The 22,482-nt window shown below is 39.3% G+C and overlaps 1 protein-coding gene across 4 annotated transcripts in view; it reads left to right on the forward strand.

Moving 5' to 3' along the window:
• TBL1XR1 (TBL1X/Y related 1) overlaps window positions 1-19,121 on the forward strand; it is a 108,374-nt gene extending 89,253 nt beyond the window's left edge. For all 4 annotated transcript variants that reach the window (XM_059855747.1, XM_059855748.1, XM_059855749.1 and 1 more), the window contains 12 exons: window positions 796-1,015; window positions 3,013-3,145; window positions 3,977-4,118; window positions 4,381-4,444; window positions 4,546-4,643; window positions 6,388-6,448; window positions 7,600-7,721; window positions 8,184-8,258; window positions 10,661-10,788; window positions 10,973-11,138; window positions 12,024-12,125; window positions 13,832-19,121. In XM_059855747.1, the coding sequence (XP_059711730.1) occupies window positions 796-1,015; window positions 3,013-3,145; window positions 3,977-4,118; window positions 4,381-4,444; window positions 4,546-4,643; window positions 6,388-6,448; window positions 7,600-7,721; window positions 8,184-8,258; window positions 10,661-10,788; window positions 10,973-11,138; window positions 12,024-12,125; window positions 13,832-13,858 (1,338 nt within the window). In that variant the 3' untranslated portion in view covers window positions 13,859-19,121. The remainder of the gene's footprint in view (window positions 1-795; window positions 1,016-3,012; window positions 3,146-3,976; window positions 4,119-4,380; window positions 4,445-4,545; window positions 4,644-6,387; window positions 6,449-7,599; window positions 7,722-8,183; window positions 8,259-10,660; window positions 10,789-10,972; window positions 11,139-12,023; window positions 12,126-13,831) is intronic.
• The last annotated feature ends 3,361 nt before the right edge of the window (window positions 19,122-22,482 follow it).

Below are 22,482 nucleotides of genomic sequence, written 5' to 3' on the forward strand. Positions count from 1 at the left end.
TTTTTTTTCCCATTAATTCTGCTCACTTTCCAGTCTCCCTTATGTCTGCTGTTTGTGTGGTTTTCACAGTCCTAGTGAAACAAATCCTTTCCCTTAGGAAGCTCAGAAAAATAAAGCAAGTGATAGGAATAGAAGAAGACCCTATATTTATTGCAAGGAATCCTTCTAGTCCCTAAAAATAGATCCTTACAAAGCCCTAGCATATGTATAAGAGTATTTTTAACTGGGTCTTGTCCATTTCAGGATAAAATTCTTCCTTGTTGTTTGAAAGCATGCCAGCACAGTTTAAAAAAAGGAAGAAAACTAGTCAACTCCCCAGATAATATGTTTATGGAAAGTATTAGTCTAATAAGACTATAACTTCACAAGTCAGTGACCCGAGTTGCAATGTTTGCAGCTCTCTCTTCAAACAAACCATTAGATTTTGCTGCAGCCACTCATGTTTGAAATCATATTCATAGATAGCTTACAGAGTTTTTTGCTTTAGCAGACAATTCAGCAAACTCGAAACGAGTAACTTCTGATTCCACAGGCTCTCCCAGAGGCCTGCAGTGGCTTCAGTGGCTTTTTTTTGTTTGTTTTTGCATATTTATGGTGGCCACTTAACTTTAGACTAAAATTCCTCTTCTGACCTCAACAATGATGAGATATCACTTCCAGCACCATATGAAAACCCCTTTATTATATTAAATCAAAACATTTTCTTAAGTTTTGCTTGGAATCTTTGCCCGTAATGTTAATTTCTACTTGGTGTTATCTTTTTTTCTTCCCTTTTCTCCCTGTGCTGTAATTTAGGATGGTACCTTGTTTGATGGTAGGCCGATAGAGTCTCTCTCACTGATAGATGCAGTGATGCCTGATGTGGTACAGACAAGACAACAGGCCTACAGAGACAAACTTGCACAACAGCAGGCAGCAGCTGCTGCAGCTGCAGCCGCCACCAACCAACAGGGATCAGCGAAAAATGGAGAAAATACTGCAAATGGAGAGGAGAATGGAGCACACACTATAGCAAGTAAGTTAAGACAGAAATTGCTTTAAGCTGAGTTAACATTTCCTAGTTGTTTATCATTGTATGAGCTTGTAGACAATGAGGTAAAAATGTAGAGTTTGGAGTAACCCTTCAGCTTGCAGAGAATTCCTTCATCACGGATCATACTTGAACAGATCATGTCTCACCTTTGGCTGTGCCCAGTTTTGATATCTGGGGTTGCAGGAGTCAAAGTTCTGAATTCATTAATTCACAATATTCCCTTGACCGATCTCACTTCCAGTACTGCTTCTTTTCCATCACCTGAAGGTTTTTCACAGGGCCCTTGCATAAAAAAGGAAAAAAAATTGAGTCATTCCATTACAAGGAATGAGGAGAGGAGTCTGCCAGTCCATGGCTGGTTAAAACTGAATATTGCTTGTGAAGCTCTGCAGACTCTTTCCAACACGTTCTGTATTGTGAATTAATGAATCCAAGAGCTGTAGCTGGCTCTTCTAGTGGTACTGAGGTCAGGCTTGCTGGGACAAGCCCTGTGTCCCTTGTCTCTTTTATCAATATCAGTTTTCACTATTTGCTATTCAAAATTGCTCGATGCAACTGCTCTTGGGTTTGCTTTATTCATGAATTCCATTTTAGTTGTGATTGGGGAAATAAATGAGTTCTGTTTGTCATCACTGGTGAGAGGAACTATCTTAAAATGAGGCTTAGTATGGAAAAGCTGGGGTCAGGCATTAAACTGGGATTTTGAGAATGCTCTTCTTCAAGTCTGAATTGCATGTTTAAGCGTGGGAGTTACAATTCTTTCTGTAAAAACACCTGAAAAATGCCTTTTTTGAGAGAATATTAATATTGAGCCATGTACAAGTTTTACAGCCTGATTTTACTAGATTTTTTTTGTAGTATATATGATAAAAAGCTAGAAATACATTATTTGGCTGAAACAATTGAGGTCTCTATTTTGATGGTTTAATTTAAGAATCTCCAAGGAGTATTGATAACTGTGAGCTGGATAGAGGAAGGGTAGACCTCGGATCTCAGCCCTGTTAAATGTGATCTACCAGCAACCCCTGCTGGCTGTACAGCACTTCAGACTGGCATCGATCCTCTGACTGAACCAATGCATTCTGTGGTGCTCTTTCTGAAAAAATACTCATGTTTTAATAGCCTTTTCTATTTTCTCACATGCACAAACAGTGACAGAAACCCTTAATGCTAAATTAAGCAATAGCTGTGAAATTATTTCTTTAACCACAGTGAATAAATATGGAGCAGGTGAACTGTGCAGCATTCCTTACATCCTGCATTTGCACTCATCGTGAATTTATTTTTAATAATAGAAAATGATTGATGGTAGATGCCAAGAAAACTGTTTTGTCAGTTGAATTACCCCCAGTATGTTCTACTGAACAATATGGTTTCAATCTCACTTCCAAGCAGAAAGTTACACTGCCATAATTCCACGGTAATTGCTGATTAAGTTTGAGAAGCTTGGTTATGTTAACTCTATCAACAAATGTGATTATATTCATTAAAGGCATGTTGTAAATGGAGTGTTGGAGATGTAGATTTAAAACCTGTTTGACTGCAATTGGTGAAAAGAGAGATTTTTGAAAATGAATGTGTTATAAATGTATTCCTGCAGCACAAGCTAGACTAGTAACATATTGTACTATGCAGTATTGGGACTGAAAAACTGAGTACTTGTAACAGCATTTATTTTTTAGCATAGCAAAAAATTAACTTTTGGCCCTAATTCTGAAGCTCCAAATTTAAATCCATTTGGATGTGAGGGTTTACAGGGGCGAAGAGCTTTCTCACATTTTCAAAACTCCCCATCTGTTTATAGTGCTTCATTAATTAGAACTGAAGAAATAAAAGAGCATGACAGCTCTGTCAAATATTTGAATCACATAAATTGTGAATTCTTGCACTCAGGGCAGAAGAATCTGAACGTTACAGGAGTCACAATGTCCCAAAATACTAAAATCCACCTCTCTGTACTGTTGTTTCCCATAATGCAGATAATCACACGGATATGATGGAAGTAGATGGAGATGTGGAAATCCCTCCCAACAAGGCAGTGGTGCTGCGTGGCCACGAGTCTGAAGTGTTCATCTGTGCCTGGAATCCCGTTAGTGACCTTCTGGCCTCAGGGTATGTGCACTGCCCGTGTGTGTGTGGAGTGTCTGTGCTGGGGCACACTGGAGATGATGAGGATGATTATTATTGATAGTTAGTATTAACTAATATTTATTATTATGCACAGAAAGGGCAGAAGGCTTAGGGAACACCTGCCCCAAACATCAAATGCTACAGCCTTTGTTCTTTAGAGAATAGTGCATTAAAACTGAATTTATTATTATTTATTAATTAATATATAGTTGATATATAATAAATTAATGTACCATAACATACAGTTATAATATATACATGTATAATTATTATAATATAAAATCAATATCTATTATAATATACATCACATAGCATATATATTGTGTAGCATGTACAATATATACCATTATATTCTATATTACTATGTATGTATATATGTGTGTCTGTATTAGAGATGAAATATATAGGTATATAAATGTAATAGTCTTAAATGTATGCATAATATATAAAAAGTGTAAATATATATGTGTATATTTAATATATATAAAAACGATAGTGCTTTATATGACTGTATCTATATATTATATATAATATATGGATATAGTCATATAATATATACCATATATTATATGGTGTGTAAAATAATAGATTATATATACATTACATTGTCGCATATATTATAATGTTGCATATTATAGCATATATTATATATGTTGCCTATTATTAGCATATTGTACATTACTGGTACATGGCATATTGCATGTTGTATAACATTACAGACTGTCATGATGATAGATGAGAATATACCCATGAAATAAAGGGGATGGCCCCTGTGTGACCAGCAGGATTTCTGTCCCCTGGGGCGTTGTGCAGGTCTGGCGATTCGACGGCGCGGATCTGGAACCTGAGCGAGAACAGCACGAGCGGCTCCACGCAGCTGGTGCTGCGGCACTGCATCCGGGAAGGGGGGCAGGATGTGCCCAGCAACAAGGACGTCACCTCGCTGGACTGGAACGTGAGTGCTCCCAGGAAAAGCCTGCTCACAGCCCCTCATGGTCACACTTTACTGACAGCAGCGCTGGCCTCCGTGGCAGCACATGAAATATTTCTGTTTTGATCAGCGTTGTACCTCCTCTTATACTTCAGGAACTCCTTTCTAATAATTTGTAATCAAAAAAATATCATAAATCCTATGCAGATCTATTGTACCTCAAATTTGCTTTGTGCTTTTAGCTTTGAGTTAAGCATTAATAAATAAATAACCTTTTTGCTGGCAGAGTGAAGGTACACTTCTAGCAACTGGGTCTTATGATGGCTTTGCAAGGATATGGACTAAAGATGGTAAGCAAAATACTTTTTAATTTACGATATATTTTCCTATATTGTGGCTCACGGCATAGTTTTTTATTTTTTAATGTATTCATATCAATATAAATTTTCAGGTAATCTTGCCAGCACCTTAGGGCAACATAAAGGTCCTATATTTGCGTTAAAATGGAACAAGAAAGGAAACTTCATTTTAAGTGCAGGAGTGGACAAGGTGAGATAATCTTTGGTAAAATTAAAATTCTTTCCTTCACCGTTATAATCTAACTGTAAGCAAAATAGCAAAACTATGCAAAGTAAGTAAATGAAACTATAGGCTTGGGATGTAAATATGTGCTTACAAAGATCTTGTTATGCTTAGCTATATTTCCTTGGGTTTATTGAGATATTTTAATTTCCTAGATCTCAGTGTCTGTGGATCTCTTTCCGTTTAGGTTAGTCTGAGTTGGAAAGTAAGTGTATTGAAACCCAAAACATTAAACCTTTGTAAAACCAAACCATCTAAATTCAGTGAAGCACTTAGCAAAGCCTTAGGAAAAAAAATTGTACTAGAGGAGTAGGTTGAGGCTGAGTTGGATAGCAGTCAAACCTGAGAATGTTTATAAAGATCAGAGCTGGAACATAAGGGAAGTTGATGTATGTGACTGGGGGGGTGCCAATTGTGTAATGCCACAGAGCTCATTGTTTGACTGTGTTTTATTTCACAACTCTAAATAAATTCAGGTTTACAAGGTCTTCCAGTTCAGAGCTGCTGTTAGTGTGAGAGGTTTTATGTATGAATGGTAGGAAGGGCACAGAGTGATGGGAAATGTACTTAAAGTGAATTCTGAGAATCAAATAGACTATAGCAAGAATAAGGAGAGTTGATTTTTTGCTCTGTAACTCATTCAAGGTGCAGAAGTCAGCACAGGTTCTTCTTAGAGTGGCAAACTGCAACCTCAGTAAAATCATTAAATCACTTAAAACTGGCAGTGTCACTGTGAAGTAGGACATTTTCTCTTTTTTTTTTTGTTTTGTTTTTTGGTTTTTTTTTTTTTCCCCTGCATGAATTTACTTGGTTTGCTTTATTAGCCAGCTTTATAAATGCTTGTGCTGGCGCAAAGGAAGGAAAATTTAATGTCTCAAAGCATGGAAAGGATGTGTTTACTCTTTTGGCATCTGTGATGGTTATGCCAGTTTTTAAATATTTGTGGAAGTACAGCTTTCATTTGCAGGGAAATAATTAAGGAAGAAATAGAAACCTTATTCAGTCAATAAAACTTCTTAGACAAACTGAGGTTATGCTTTGAAAAACATTCTGCTTTAGCAGAGGGAATGACCCAACCTTAGGCTCCTTTTCCATAATTATTTTGTGTGGTCAGTTCATGCTTCCATTGAATTTGCTGTTAAATTTTTCATTGGTCATTGAGGTAGGGCAGGGATATTGGCATATAATATACTGATGATAAGATACTGATTTTGTCATGTAAGGTTTCTTTAAGCAGAAGGTTATGAAAGTTTTGGCAGGGAACAACACAGAATGAAATTACACCCTTAAATTTGTCAGTATGTGACTAACTGTTAATAACATCTCCTTAGGAACAAGTGAGTAGCTGATACTACAATTTAAATTTACAAGTATTTGAAATTAAAATAGGTGTGTGGAATGGATTAGGAGAATATAAATAGGACTAAGGGGATAAAACTGTTTAAAAGCCCACCAATTCCTTTTTCCCTCTAGACCCCAAAATGTTGTGGCTAAACATCTTTCTAATGCAATCTTAAATTTTCTACTGTCTTCTGTACATCTACTACTATTTCTTTTAGTACTGGATCAAACTCTAGAAATGTATAATCAAGAGCAGGTTTGGGTGATGGTGTGCAGGGTAGGTATTTTCATACTTGTGAGTGGTGGTAGTTGTGGGGAAATTAGCAATTTGTACGAGTTTGTTTATTGTTTATTTATCTGTTTAACACAGACCACAATTATTTGGGATGCCCACACTGGCGAAGCCAAGCAGCAGTTTCCTTTTCATTCTGGTAAGTCTTGATTTCATTGTTCAGGTTTGTCATCTGAAAAGGCAAAATTTTAAATAAATTTAAAAAATCTGATGGTTTTGGTGCTTATTCTCATAATTTAAAAATCTTACAGGTAGTCATTGGTTACTTATAGTCCCATATTGGAATATTGAGAATGTAAACAAAAATGGATTTGTTCTGATTCTATAACTCACAGTTTTATTGCAGTTCCAATGAAGTCATAAGAGATAAATAATCCAACCAGTCCTGACTTTCTGTAGTATGGTGGCAGACAAATCATGTGGGCAGGCCACAAGGGATTAATGTTTAGCACCTAAGGACTGCATTTGTCATCCTCCTGCTGCAGAGATCCCACCCCGTATCCCATTGTTCTGCTGTCCCCAGACTGTTTGGCCACGAGCTAGCTGAAAGCTGTTCACTGGCCAGCTGGGGTGGCAGTGCAGCAGGTCAGACCAATTGCTCTGTGGGCTGCATGCTGAGCAATCCTGCCAGAATCAGCTGGAAAACAGAGTGGAGAGCCTGGCAGATGTGCCATTGAAGGGTCTTTAGGAAACGTGTCTCATTCCCACTCCTTATTCCGCTCGCACCACATTTCCAGAGCCATGACAGCAGTCAGAAACATCAACTCAGCATTTACTCCAAGCAGGTTCTCCCTGTGCTATCTGCCATAAATAGCTGGCTTGATCAAATGGAACATGTTGCCCATGATTAAGCTTCAAGTTACCACACCTTACAATGCTGGAATTAAGAAAGGAATAAATCCTCACCCATTAGTGAGCAGGAGCTGCTGGTGGAGATGAGCTCATGCATGATGATGTGTGAAGTTGTGGGAACCTGTTCCTTGTGCTGACTCTTGAGATTTGTTTATAGATGACTTAACTACAGCTTGATGTCCTGCTGCACTGTCTTTTGTATAACTTTGATTTCACATGTGTTCCATATTATGATGACTTATATTAAATTTGTTCCATTTTGTGTAAGACTTGTTTTAGCTGCATTTCTTACTGTTCATAGTGTTAGTCTTCAGAACTGCTGTAAAATTAATGATTGCTTCCTGTTGGCTTTTGTTCCAAGTGGTGCATGCTAAATTTGTACATCAAATTCCCGCAGAGTGTGTACCATAGCTTTAAATATTTTTCTTTTTCTTTTAGCACCAGCATTAGATGTTGATTGGCAGAGTAACAACACATTTGCCTCTTGCAGTACAGACATGTGTATTCACGTTTGTAAGCTAGGACAAGATAGGCCCATCAAAACCTTCCAGGGTCACACAGTAAGTACTGCAAAAAGGGGGTTGCTCTGTGATATTTTTATTTATGAGAGACTGGGGGCTCAGTAAACTTACCAATACCCACCACTTGTATAATTGGTTACAGACAGTAGATGCAGTTGCGGTTAAGGTCTTATGGTAATCACAGTCTCTGTGATTATCAGAACAATTCTCACCCCCCTGTACATCTTGTGTTACCACTGTCAGGGTGCAAGAGTGAGCTTTGTGGTAACTTCAAAACTTTACCAGGTGGTGTACAAGAATGCATGGGAAATGTGATAAATGGAAAACTAACAGCAAAAAGCTGTTAGTTGTTATTGAAGGCAAAGCTATGAATAAAAATTAAGTGTTAAAATCCTGACAATTATGCAAATACTCATAACTGCTGTCCAGCTTTATCTTTTGTAAGCTTTCATTTTGTAATGGAAGGAAAGACTCCAGCTTACTCTCATTGTTCACTTTTAGAATGAAGTAAATGCAATCAAATGGGATCCAACTGGTAATCTGCTGGCATCCTGCTCTGATGACATGACTCTAAAGGTAATGGGAGTTCTGGTGCTGGCCCTCGTCTTTGTAGGACTCTGGAATGCACTCCATTAGCCTGGGCATTCCAGCAGTATCACTGTACTGGCTGTGTTGTCTTATATTAGTTCTTTTTTAATATAACAAGGTCAGGCAATCCTAGAAATCCTTGTTAATCAGGGCCAAGCTTTGGTCCAGAGGACTTGTTACAGGCTGCCAGCCTGAGACTTGGAGCATGATTTATTAGGTGCTTTTAGCTGTTCACAGGATCAGGTCATTAATCATTAAGCTGTCACACTTGATGGTTGCTTTTGGTTAAAAGAAAAAAGTTGGAATGCACGTCAGGTAGCACATTCAAGAATGGGTGACTTGCTCCTTTCCTGGATTTCTTCTGCTTTCCCCTTCTTTCTAGTTAAAATCTTTGGCATGTTGTTTCTTCAGAGGCTGTGTGCTCTCCTGGATTTTTCCAGTTCTTCAGGAGTCATTCTGCAGTTTTCAATCACACCTACACTTGTCCTCCAAGTGATTCATAGCTGTGTGCTTTCTTCTAGAACAGGGGCAAACTTGTGAGTACAGAGGACACTGCAGCTTACACATGTGACTTCAGGGCACTCCAGACATCCTTACAAACCTGCCACCAGCAAAAATGAGGTTGTTCATGCCTGACAGGCCTGTGCTGCTTCCATGGTACAGATGCTTTACATTCACTGGGACCTTCAGCACTGTGCTTGGTAGAGTTTCAGGATACATTTTTTACATTGACAGCACTGTCCTGCTGGTAGCCCTTGGGACGGTTAATTCCATCCAGCTCACTGTTATCTAATCAGGGAATGGCTGAATGAGTAGCCACATATCCCTCCTGCTGGCACACAGTCAGGCTCTGGCAAGGGAAATCACCTTATCTAAATACAAACACTTAAGCATTAAGCCTCTAGTCTAAAGCTGGCTGTCTAGACATCTCTAGTCAGCACTGTCTAGCACTGCTGAAGAGCAAGTTATCCTTTCCTAAGTTAAGTGTCTTAAGTCAAGTGTGATGAGGAAACCCCTGAGAGCATCAGTTGTTCTCCATTGGCAGTGCATGGAGTCAAAACAGCCAGCTTAAGCCAGGTATTTAATACTTAAACAGCTGAAACTCCAGGGTGATGAATTCCAGTCTGGAGCTTGAGCTGCTGTTGCTGCTGCCTCTCCATGAGTAGAGGTGACAACTGGGAATGTGTCAGCATTTGTGGGATTCAGGCAATTAACTTCTTGGTGGCTGTTTCAAATGGAGCCCAGGCTGGAAAGAATGTTATTGTTTTGTTCAGGATTATCTCAGAAGCCAGGTGCTGGAGGCTAAGTCTATACATCTCTAATCACTTGTGCATCACTTTTCAATGGCAGAAGGAATAAATACCATGTTTGGAAGCACATGGAAGGTGCCTAGGGATTTATTTACTTGGTCAGTTTCTATCTACAGCTTAACGTTCTCTAGGGCAGCTGATACAGACTCTTTCATCTATGCTAGTTTTAGGAAGAGAATCTAGATTTTGATCCCATCAATTAAACTGGAAATACTATTTCAATTCTGTCTGCACATTGAAAATCAATTTCCTCTTCAGCAAAGCTGCAGTTCTGAAAAGCACCATTTGTTTACACATGCACCTCAATTGCAGCTTAAACACAGTTGGGTTTAAACATGCTCCTGGTAGCTTTGTCCAACAAAAAGTGAACTAATAGCATTACTGAGACAGATATTATTAAAAATAGCATTGAGGTGGTTATCTGCCATATCAAATTTCACATGAGGACAAGGCATAAAATCCTTCCCAAATCCCTTCTGTAGAAGCCATGTAAACTCTTAATAGAATAAGGTTATTTTGTTTGTTGAGTATGATCATACAGGAGCTGGAGTCCTCTAATGACCTCTTTGAAGTACTGAACACTGAAATCTGGCAATGCAAACACTAATAGATCAGGAAAATGCCATAGTGGTATTTGTGTCTCTGGATTTGTATGAAAACAGAAAATTTCCCTACTATCCCTTTATTTCACTCAGTCTGTGTAGCAAGAAGTTCATTTAAAAATAGGACCGTGGTATTTTATCAACTCAGGCATGAACATTTACGTACTGCTCTTCTCATTTCAGCATCTGCTCTCATCCCTGCACTTTTCAAGGGGTTTGCAGTTCACTCAGGCAGTTTGGTTTCTACAGGCAGCACCTTTATTATTCATTAACCTCACTGGGGACTTAGAATGCAAAGAATGAAAGGTCCTGGAATAGAACTTGGCATAATTACTCCAGAAACCTAGCAATCATAGCAAATGTTCTGAGTGGCCTAAAAGATAAGTCAGCCTGCAAATGATACAGAAGAAACATGTAAAATGTATTTTAGTACCATATTGTGCTAACTTACTTGTGTTTTCCTCCCTTTTTATCATAGATCTGGAGTATGAAACAAGACAGTTGTGTCCATGATTTACAAGCACACAACAAAGAAATTTATACTATCAAATGGAGTCCTACAGGACCAGGAACAAATAATCCAAATGCCAATCTTATGTTAGCAAGGTACTATTTAATCCTAGTTTTAAATGCTTGTTAAACATTTTTTTTACCTCACTGTCTGTAAATGTAAGTTCACAGAATACTTTGAAGCTTGTAAGATACTTTATCATATTCTGTTTGTATTAGCAACAAAAATAGGTTGAATTGAGATGTAATTAATCTGGGTTTTTTTTTTTTTCCTTGACAGTGCATCCTTTGATTCTACTGTTAGGTTATGGGATGTAGACAGAGGAATTTGTATTCATACTCTGACAAAACATCAAGAACCTGTGTACAGTGTAGCTTTCAGTCCTGATGGCAGATACCTGGCCAGTGGCTCCTTTGATAAATGTGTACACATCTGGAATACACAGGTATTGCTCTTGTCTGTGTTGAGAAGTTTGTGTTTTGGTCTTTTCCATCCTTCCAACCTTTGTTTATCCATCATACTTCAGCCACAAAGAGCTTTGTCATTCCTAACACACTGGTTTTCTCTTTGTTCTGAGATTATTTCTTTTAATGGTTGTACATTTAATTTCTCTCTTTGAATGGTTGCCTATGGTGAAGTAATACTTGTCTTTACATTGTCTTAGCAAAAAACCCAAAATGACAAAAAAACAAGCCAAAAAGACCCAAACCAAAAACTCTGACACCGACAAAACCCCACATTGAATAAAGTTTCTCCAAGAACATATTTAATCCAAAATTAGTCTTTGTTAATTCTGAACTTTAAATTCCTGATAAAACAGGGGCTTTTGTGAGAAATTATGACTGAGTGTAGACATACTAATCTGATTGGCTGTTTAATTGAATTTCACTGACAAACAAGAGAATGCAAAATGAGGGAAGATAATGATGGCAAAGTACTTCCAGAAAACTTTCTCAAAAAGGACACTATTACTTGTTTTGTATTTCTGGCAGAAAAAAAGGGGTTTGTTATGTTATCTAAAGACCTTGTTGTCAGGCATGATGCAATCTCTGGCTACTGGACATTGGGTATTAATTTCTGAAAGGCTCGTTTTAGTAATTGGAAGTTGTTGTGACCATCCCCAGTTTTGCCCATCAAACAAAGGAGCACAAGATCTAATGGTTGTGCCACGTTCTCTAACAAGGTGCTGAGACTGTCCACAAATCTCTTCTGGACCACTTTCCTCTGAGAATTTTAGCTTTTCAAAGCAGTGGGGAAATTCTACATGTACAAATTGTGCTTGTTCACTTTGATTTTGTTGTTTTAATTACTTGCCTTGTCCCTTTTTTAGACAGGTGCCCTAGTTCACAGTTATCGGGGAACAGGAGGGATTTTTGAGGTTTGCTGGAATGCAGCAGGAGACAAAGTTGGAGCAAGTGCTTCAGATGGTTCAGTAAGTGTTTCTTGACTTGGTTGGTGTTCCAATTACAAACATCTTCTGGAAATCTTTTAACCAGCAAAGGAGACAAAATTTCACAATTTCCTTCTCTAGCTGAAGGTTGAATGCAGCCAGCTCACCTGTAGGTTTTCAACTGTAATGCTGCTGTGGTATTTTAGGGAGAATATCTTTATTCCAGTCCAAGAACCTCAGAAGGTGGAGATATTTCCAATTTATATTTTCTGTTCCTTCTGGGGCCTACTGTGTCAGCATGTTCAGTGTGGCTGGCTTGGAAACAAATTTGTTTTTCTTTGCCCTTTTCAAGGGAAGATGCTCAGTGTAGGTGATATTACAATGCATGACAGGAATGAAATACCTTCTGCATTGCATTCAACAGCAAAACAAAGTGCAGATTTCTAAATGCTTGTAATTAAAAAGTTCCTAAAAATGGCAGCAGCTATATATAAATACCAGTCTGCTTACTTTGCTTAGGAAAAGCAGGGAATAAAATCATGTTTAACTAATCATGGATGCTCCCACTGTCATTTCACTGCAGGGTGTTGGAGCATCTCCTCCTGGCTGCTCTGACACTGCCCTGCAGAGAGCTGCAGTGGGATGGGAATGTGCAGGGTCTCCATAAGGAGCACAATCCTGGGGCTTTTGCTTGCCTCTGTCTCACATGGTTGGCAAAGAAAGAGGAGAGCCTAAGGAAAAGCAAAATTAAAGTAAAATAAGGCTGATAAGGGAATTGTGTTTTGAAGTGCTGTAGCTTCCTTTAACTAACATCAGCAAAAAGCCATCCTGGCAGCTCAGTAGTGCAGAGTCTCAGGTGGCATCTTAACACAGGTACCAAAGCAATTCCCTCCTGAATGCTCCTTACTGGTAAGTAATGCTGTTTTGTTAGAGTTCAAATCACAAAATAGGAAGTTCTGGATTTTAAGAGGCCTGAATTCTAGAGAATTAATTTTGATTGGTCTTGATATCATCTTAGCCTTTTAAGTACAGGCAATATCATAAAAGGACAAAAGCTCAAGGCATATCCTGAGTAGAAATTGATCAGTCCCCCCAGATAACCCTTTTTTATACATGCTGTGTAACCTTTTCAGTCTTCCAGTTAATTTGGCCCAATAAGCTGATTGTACTTGGAATAGATTTGTTTTCATTTAGTTTCTGATATTTTAAAAAAATGTTGGACTTAATTGTTCTATATTGTTTGCTAGCAAAAGCCCTTCTCCTCCACTCTATTTTAAATGTGCTTGCACCTGGTGTTATCTTGTGTGTGGTTATTTTTTACTAATAGATTTCTATATCTGACAGTCCCAGCAGCACTACTTAGTGGAGATTTTGGGAAGACTAAAAGCAGAATTTGTACACAGTTAACTGTTTTTTCTGATCTATTTTAGTACTTGTCCATGTACTTGAATCTAGTTTGTAAAAATATAAAATGAAATTAGAGTCAGTTCTCAGCCTCACAGTATTAAATAACAGGCAAACAGCTTACATAAGATGTTGTTGCTGCTCTGATTGTAATTCTGGAGGCAGCAGTGCCCTTAGTTCATAAAGGGCTCACCTGGTCATTTTGATATTATTTAATCATTGTCAATAGATTCAAGGTTAAGCTGACAGCACCCACGTGGCAGGTTTTGCTCTGATGCTTCACCCAGAGCTGTGGAAGGCCGTGGTGCTGTGCAGCTGCTGCATGTGTGTCTCTCTCTTTGCAGGTTTGTGTACTAGACCTCCGGAAATAGCGCTCTTAGTTGGAAGCCATGGACCGACTATGAATGTGTACATAGCCAAAAGACTGTCCCTGACCCATGTACTGCTACAGTCCCAATCGAACCATGGCCAGTCCACTACAGCCAAATGTAAAAGAAATATATACATATACTGTATATAAAAAAAAAAAAGGAGAAAAAAAAAAAAAGGAGGAGAAAGAAAAAAAATAATTACACCCTGAAGAGGATGACAGAGTTTTGTCACAGCTTGTGAATCCTGTTCACCAAGTGCTGGAATCTGCTGTGCCCCAAAATAACATTTAAAGGTTTTTGGATATGAAAAACAGAAGAGAGCGAGAGAGAGAGAGAAATATACCATATACAAGAGCAGACCCATATACATACCAAAATCAGAAGATACTAATGGCAGCCTTCATTACCCCTTCCCCCATGAGATCCATTCTCACGTGGATTTGTGGGGTATTTTTGTTTTCCTTCTCAGTAGTTGAGCAGTTTGTGTGTACAGAGAAAATGGACTTACAGAAATCTGCAGCAGTAGTTTTTTTTCCTTTGCTTTTCAACATTGGATTTTCTGTTTTGTTTTGGTTAAGTTTACGGATGCATGAAGTAAGGGAGTGATTTAGTTTCTTGTTTATATTTTTTCACCTTGGGGAAAAAAAAAAAAAAGGCGTTTCTTTGAAACATGTTTTGATGCATTCTTTGAAGAGGTAGTTTGAACCTGATAATGTTTGGTACATTTTGTGGCTCCCAGAGCACAATTTTGTGAACAGAGGGAGGGTGGAAAAGGGATTAGGGAGAGAGAAGAAAGAGAAAAAAAATCCTTCTTTGCAGCGTGATATTCCACGTCCTTCTCATCTACAAAGCAGGATGGAAATGGGTATAATGCTATGTTTGATTTTCTGGTGACATGGCTGAAATGCAGTAATTTCTTATTTGGGACATAATTCTGCCAAGCGTAAGAACAGAAGGGCACAAAAACACAGGAAAAAGAAAACAAACAGGGATGCAAAAAAAAAAGGAGAAAAAAATAAAGAGGAAAAATGCATCTTCTGTTGCTTTAAGACCATAGCTAAAATATGGTTAAATTGTGCACTATTGTGAAAAGGAGCAAAGTATAGCTGGGGGATTTGTTTAGGAGGTTAAGATCTTTCTGGACAAGGGTTCATGCCACAGCTTCTTTGAGAGTTGCCCATCATTATTTGTAGGAGCTTAGATGTATAATTGTAACCAAACTCCAGTATTAAAAGTATTTCATGTAATTTTTCTTTATTGAAATAAAATCTTTGGCATATATTTGATAACACTGCCATTAAGAGGCAAAATGTTTACTACCTTAGATTTAAAAAAAAAAAATCTTAAACAGAGGACTTGCTTCAAGTTTATTTTAATAGCAGTGATTCAGCTTATTTAAAAGATGAATACTTGCACTAATTCCCCTGCTGCTCCAGTCCTGCAGTTTATTGTATCTTGTGACTACATTTTTTTCCAAATATAGGGTAGATGTAAGCTGCTATTTTTTTAATAATCACTACTATATAGTGTCTTTTACTCTGTTTACAATATCAAGTATTTTTCTTACAATGACAGATGTATATGGCAAACCTTTTTCTGCTCATGTGATTAAAAGTATACTAATAGTGATTTTATTTGTAAATGATAGCATGAGGTTGTGTTTATGCGTATGTGTAGTCGAAAAGGTTGCATCATGTCTTGCATAAGATTCCAAGAGTGTAAATTTATAAAAAGAGAGGTTGTCAAATTTATGTCACAGACATTTTACTTAAGGAATGGTTTATATTACAGAGCTTTGCAAAGTTATCGGTTTTATAACACTATTTCAATCACAATTAATTTTGTGACTTACGATTGTTAGTCTCTAACCTATTTTTTTATTCATTTGGGGCTCTTTTTCCCCTGTCCAAGTTAAGCATAAATTCATTTAATTGAGATAATGCAGCTTTGACATTTTAACCATTGTTCTTTAGGCATCGATTTCTGCTATTTCCATGAAATAAACATGACTTGAAGCAAGTCTGAGTTTGGCTAAGGTAGGGTAGCAATTTGCCAGTGGTTAAGACAAGTCAACAATAATACATGGTTTATATACACCCCAGGATTATACTGCTATCATACACAGCATTTAAAACCAACACCAAGTCATATCCATAAAGACAGTTATCTGTGGTGGTTCTGTGCCAGCTATTTTTAGGGTTTTGGAACATATTGCAAATGTTTTGAGCAATTACCCTGTGAGTTACAATATGTAGGAAACCTAATATATTGAGTGTCTGGCACTTGAAATATTGCTTTTATTGCTGGAGGTCCATGACTGTGGCTGACCTCTGTCATTTAATGAAAAAAAAAATAAAAATAAAAAAAAATTCTGTGCAATAATTTTAAACTGTGCTCCCAGGAATAGACACAAATGTTTTGAGTATGTTTAAGCTGCATTTTTCGTTTAGCAATGCATTTGTCAATTGCACTGAATTTAAATCTGAAAGTCAGAAGTGATTCTTGATAGTACTTTTGTATTTTAATATGGACAGTTTATTCATTTTCATAAAAGTTATTGGATGATTCTTTCAGCCAATCTAAACCGAATTGTGGTGGAATTCTGTGACATAGCTGCAAAATCACACAGCCATGTTTTAGGGTATTGCCATTTTCCTCTTTCTCAATCATCAGCTGTTTTGGTTGCAATTCTAGTTGCTTCAGCATAGCATCACACACTCAGAAATAGAGAACACCAGAGCTCCAGCGTGTCCGGGCCAGGGCTGTCAGGAACGTCGGCTCCGTTGGCTCGAGCGCTGCGCGGGCAGTGCCCGCTGCCCTGGGGCCAGGCCAGCGCCCCCGAGCCGAGGGGTCCCACTGCCACGGGGCCAGGCCAGGGTCCCCAGGCCAGTCAGGGTCCCCAGGCAGTGTCCCCAAGCCCAGCTCTGGCCGTAGCTGTCCAGCTGTCCTGCCTCGCATGCCACAGTGCTGCTCCTGCTCCCGCACGCCCGGAGCCGCCGCACGCCGCGTTCTGCCACCCCGTCAACCAAACACCAGGCAAAACCACCGCAGAACAGTGACGTTAATTGCAGGTTTTTATAGCACAAAGGCCTCGTGTTCCAGGGTGGGGTAGACTGTCCAAATTGCTCCTTTCAAAGGGGAAGCCAGATGGCAGCAAGGCCCTGACTTTGTGTAGCGTGTACGTGCGTGCTCAGTCTTATGGATGGAGTTGTTCCTATTTTTATCAGCTCAACAAGATAACAGGCAAATATCCGAACAGAGGATAAAAGGAAGGGGAAAAGCTGGGCTCAGAATTAATGGTGGGGTAAGAAATGAACTGCTCTTGAGTTCGCTGTCTTTCTGTGCATCCATCTCAGAATCCCGTTTGTCATTTTTGCATGACCAGATCCAGGTTTCTGTAGAGTTCGTCTTTTTCTATTTTTACTTCACCTTTTTCTGCATTTTTAAATTGATGTAAAGATTCCCAACCAGTGGACTTTTTAGTGTAGTTAAGAGAATATCTAGGTCTTCATAAAAGCTTTTTTAGACTCTTTGTAATGTTGATAAACTGAGTTTATTCTGGGACTACCATTGTGCAGGGTTATTTAGCATGTCTACTAGATGATTGGAAATCTTATATGAAACACTAAAAGTGCCTCTTTTTCTGGGTTGGGTGGAGGGGAGGTAGTAGTTACCAGAGTCAGAACGACATGGCATTTCGAAGCATGTTTCTTGATTTCGTGACACTTTAATGCATCTTGAGAGAAAGGCCAAAGATTTCTACCAATTTTAATTGATTTTCATTTTAAAAAGCACTCCTTTTTCCTTACACTGCTTACCTCATGCTGGGGCGTCTGATGGGGAATGTCCTTTGTGTTTAGGGAGAGCAGTGGGCGGCACAGGGCGGCCGTGCCGGTTGCCACCAGAGCGACCTCAGCAGCTGACACCTTTAATTCATTAAAGGAGCTTCATTGCCACTGCAAACGGGGGGGTTCAGCCTGTAAATACAAGGTTGTCTGTTCAGCAGAGAGGGGAGCCTTGGGATCTGCTTTTTCCAGTCTTTACTTCACCAGGAATCCCACTCTCTGTCACTTGACCCTTGCCAGGGCGAGCGGTGCCGGGGCTGTGCCGAGCCCCAGCGTGGATAAAATCAGCCTCATCCCCCTCGAGCCGAGGGTCCCCAGTGTCCGTGGGGTTTTGCCAGAGCAGGGCCTGCTGGATTTAGCCCAGTTCCTTTTTGGCTGACGAGCAGGATAGCTCCTCCCTTCCCAAAGCCCTGTAGAGCCATTCCCCGGTGGGATCACTTCCACCCTCTCCAGACGCCTGAAGAAAGCAGAAGCAACATTGTGGCATGTTAGCAGCAAATGCGGCTTCGGGAGACAGCAGTAAATCTCCATCGAGATCCCTGACATTTTCCGTAGGGAGAGAGACATGGAGCAGTCCTCACTTCTCCCTCTAGAGAAAGCTCTGAAATACCACGAGCTGTGAAAGTGTGACTGTCTTCACTGTCAGTCTGGTGGGAGGCAGGAAAATCTGCCGTTTTGAGTGGATTGCAGATTTAGTGTTAATAGTGCTTCAGATCAGTAGTTTTGAGTACATAATTTGCTTTCTCTGCCTTTAAGTTTGAAGCTTGACAATAACTTGAGGCATGTTTTTGTTTTGTTTTGTTTTTTTATTTTTAAATAATCATTCGTTTTTACTTCATAATGTTTTTTGACATTTGTGGGTAAATACAAGAAAACAGTCTGCATGTTGTTGCTAGTCCAGTGTACTTTGCAATCTTGTCCTCAACAGACTGCAGTGTGCAGAACAGTAATTCTAGAATACAGAAGTAATTTTCTCTCTCTCCTGACATTGACATTGTAGTTGTAATGGTTTCATTTGGAGTTACAAATCCTTTGGGTCTAATTCTGTGAGCCTACCTATAGCACTGGATTAAAATGTCTGCATCATTTCTTCAGTTATCCAGTTAAACTACAACTGTTGTAAAAGTGTAAACCAGCCCATGACAGTTTTTTGTACTTGTTTAAAGGACTTTTATTGTTCAGTTTTCATGATTATTGTCTAAAGAAGACTGATATAGATGTTCTATACTGTCCTGGACCATGTTAATTACACTTTATGATGTATTTTGGTTCTACATCACAATGATTTGTCCCCAAGGCCCTTATATCCCCTCTAGGCACATTTTCTGTTGCAGTTTCCCTTTGCATTGTATTGCTTTGACAACTGTAATTTGAATCAGATCTGAAAGAGGTCCAGAATAAAATATATTTTGATATTACCTTGGCTGAATGTTATATACCAATAATTTTAGACGCTTGGGATGGAAGATTTGCATATCATTAGGCTGGGGAAGTGACAGACTGAAACACTATTTTTAATATTTGGTTTGGCACATTTTCACATGAGACAAGGTGCAAACAGCAGCAGGAGCTAATGCAGTGTGTGGCTGCAGGATCTTTGTGAGCACACAGTAGATCCTGTGATGGTGACACCCTCCCCTGCCACCCTGTCCTGCTGTTCCATTTAGGGGAACTGATTTATCTTGTGTTTTACATGCTCCATCTTCCCCTTACCCCTACACCTGTGCTACAGAAGCAGAGTCCCGTGGTGCTTGCAGCTGTGTGGAAGATTCTGGAGGCCTGGGAGCAGCTCCTACCTGGTGATGGAATCTCACGGGGAGATCTGGTGCTGCAGAGAACTCAGTTTGGCTGAGCAGAGCAACATTGTTTGTGTTAATGTATTGCAGATAAATGTGTGAAACCATTCAGATTCACGTGTGAAATAGCATACATCCATCATATATATAATGATTTAATTCTTTTGGAATTGTGGGTCATGTCATTATCCAAGTGAGGGAACCTGGGCAGTTTCTTTTCAATGTGTCAATGTTTCTTTTCAATGTGTCAACAATTTATGGTGAAATTGCTGCTTTTTCTTGTAGATTGCTGATTTGCTCTATATCCTGAAGTAGTAGTTTTCTCAGTAATGCTATCAAAATTGATTCTAATATTTTGAAACTTGCTGTTGAAAAGTGCCTGTAATGAATTGAAAACAGAGGAGGGACTCTGTTTTACAAGTGTAAAACCGGTCTTGCCTTCCCTTCACCTGGAGTCCAAGCTCATTGCAGGATTTCTGCATCACCTGGATTTTGAGGCAGCAGTGCTGGAGCAGTTTCATGGTTCTGAGGCAGACTGTGAGCTGATATTTCATTAGTGCAAATGCAGGAACCACAGGGAAGTGTTGTGTTATGTACATGTTACTCTCACATGGTAGTGATGGCCAGATCCATCCTGGGAAGAGGAGACAGCATTCCAGGTAGGTGCCTTATTCCACTGCTTCCCAACTCTTCCCTTTGGTCTTTAGTTACAGCCTGATTCTTACAACTCTGTAGGAGCTTGTGGTCTCAGTTATTCATAAAATCCATGTTCCCTACCTCACAGGGAAATGATTTAATGGAAGTCAAAGCAATATCTTTGGTTTGCTGATGTCAGCACAGGGCAGCTGCAATGGAATAATAATTTGGGAGGAATTTATTGATGATTCTGTAGAGAATGATGATGCCCCAGTTAGTATTTTGTCCTTAAGGAAAGCTGACCCAGGAGTTCTGCAGTGCAGGGGCTTTCATGGTTATCTGACTAACTGAAAATTGGTGCCATAAAGGCTTGGTTGGAGGATTAATAAAGACAGGTTTTCTTAACAGATGTCATATAAAAAGGTTCTGCTTCCAGATTAATTCTTCAGTTACTAAGTCAAGATCTTGGCTTCAAAAATATGTCAAGACATCTTGATAGAGCTTGAGTACTTTCAGCAGACTATTTTCTTTTTTTCCACAGAGCTTTTCTGACTTGTTCTAGATGCTGAGTGCCCTGATTTTAACCTTGAGAACACTGTATTCTGAGCTTTCTGAGTTACATGTTCTTGAACATTTTCAAGTCTTCACTGGACTGATGACAGCTCAGACTGAGTGCTCTTCCTTCCCAATTAGAGAATCAAAGGGCCCAGCTCACAGTGATGCTGTTGGGAAATCCCCAATTACTTCAGTGCAAGCAGACCTAGGGCAGCCCTTCTGAAAAGAGATGGTGGTGGATGAAGGACTTTTTATTCTGACCTATCAAAAATCCATCCACTAAAGATCAAGCTTCCTGTGCTGATGTGCTCATGCCACAAGCCTAAGGCAGCTTTTGCTCCTTGTGTGTTGGCTCAGCCTTGGTGGAAACCATGACATCTGCAGGCTCCATTTAGTTTAATTTGTACCTTTGTCCTTGCTTCAAATGCTTTCTGCTGACAAGAATATCTGAAGGTTTGGGTCCTGCCTTAATAAATGCCAGGCAGAGGGGCATAGGTGGGGGTTGTGTCATGTGGACATGGCTGGGGGCTCTCCAAAGCTGCACTGGGTCCCCACAGCCTCTTTCTTGCTCAGGGAGTTGTGCTGCTGCATCATTTGCCGTTCCAGAAGCCACTTGGAGCACAGTGTCTGCTGGCTGTTGCACTTGGGCTGCACTGAAAAAATATAAAATATGGAAAAAGACCTTTTTTTATGACATACAATATATACAATAACCATGTATTCATATTGCTTGGGAGCCACAATGATTTTAACATATATCCCTTAATTTCTGATAAGTGATTAGTTTTTAAAGTAGCGAATTCCCACCACAGGACAATAGTGAAGAATTGCACTTAGTTTACTTCTTAAATAGTTACTTGAAAGTTTTGCAGTTCTTTCCCTTTCTTTGGCTACAGCCCATCTGTCTTCAGTTTGCTTGAGCACTGCAGAAAAGTCAGGTGCTGATTAGGTGGATGGGAGCAAACTGCTTTCTAGCAGTGAGTAATTTGAAGCCAGGAGCCAATTCCCAAGACACAGAAATAGGAGTTTGTGTAGTTGCAATTCTGTTGTTTACCATCTCATGCTCAGATTGGTAAAACTTGCTGTGTGTGCTGAATTAAATATTCTATTATTTTATCCTATTTATTTCTATCCAATTCCTGCAGCTAATTCTATGGGAAAATCATTCAATATAGTTTTCATAGGGACCAAATTATAACTTTGCCCTGTGTGTTGTTCAAGCAGGAAATTCTCCAATAATTCTTGGAATGTCAGCTGTATAGAGATGTAGTTTGGTGCTGCTGTCTGGACAGTGATTGATCTCCAATTTGGGGCTTTAGGTATATGATTTCTTACCTTGAGCATTCAAGAGCAAAATACTTGTTGACCCATTTATTTATTTATCTCCTGGCTTATTACTGTTTGCTTGGCTGGGTGGATAAATCAACTGAGTGTTTCCATCAAATGCTTTTCCAGTTGCAGGTAAATTGTGCCTCTGAATTGGACAATAACAAACAATAAGGATGTGAACTCTGTGCCCATAGTTCTCTGTTAGTCTGAAATCAGCACATTGTGACTTTCTTTGCATTTGCAGCTGGATCACTTTTTACATGGATATAGGAATTCCAAGAGTTCTGTCCAGCTCCTCTGCCATTCTATTCTGCTTTCTCTGTGAGGACTTGTAAATGAGCAGAATAAAGGGGAATAATTTTGCTTTTGGAGTTTCTGTTTGAAAATCACAGGAGTCACCAGGTGATGAGGAAGGTGGGGAGGGATGTCTGAGGTTGTAGGTGAGGAAGGACTCTTGGCAGTC

The sequence above is a fragment of the Haemorhous mexicanus genome, chromosome 10 (assembly GCF_027477595.1).
Source record: "Haemorhous mexicanus isolate bHaeMex1 chromosome 10, bHaeMex1.pri, whole genome shotgun sequence".
Classification (NCBI taxonomy): Eukaryota; Metazoa; Chordata; class Aves; order Passeriformes; family Fringillidae; genus Haemorhous; species Haemorhous mexicanus.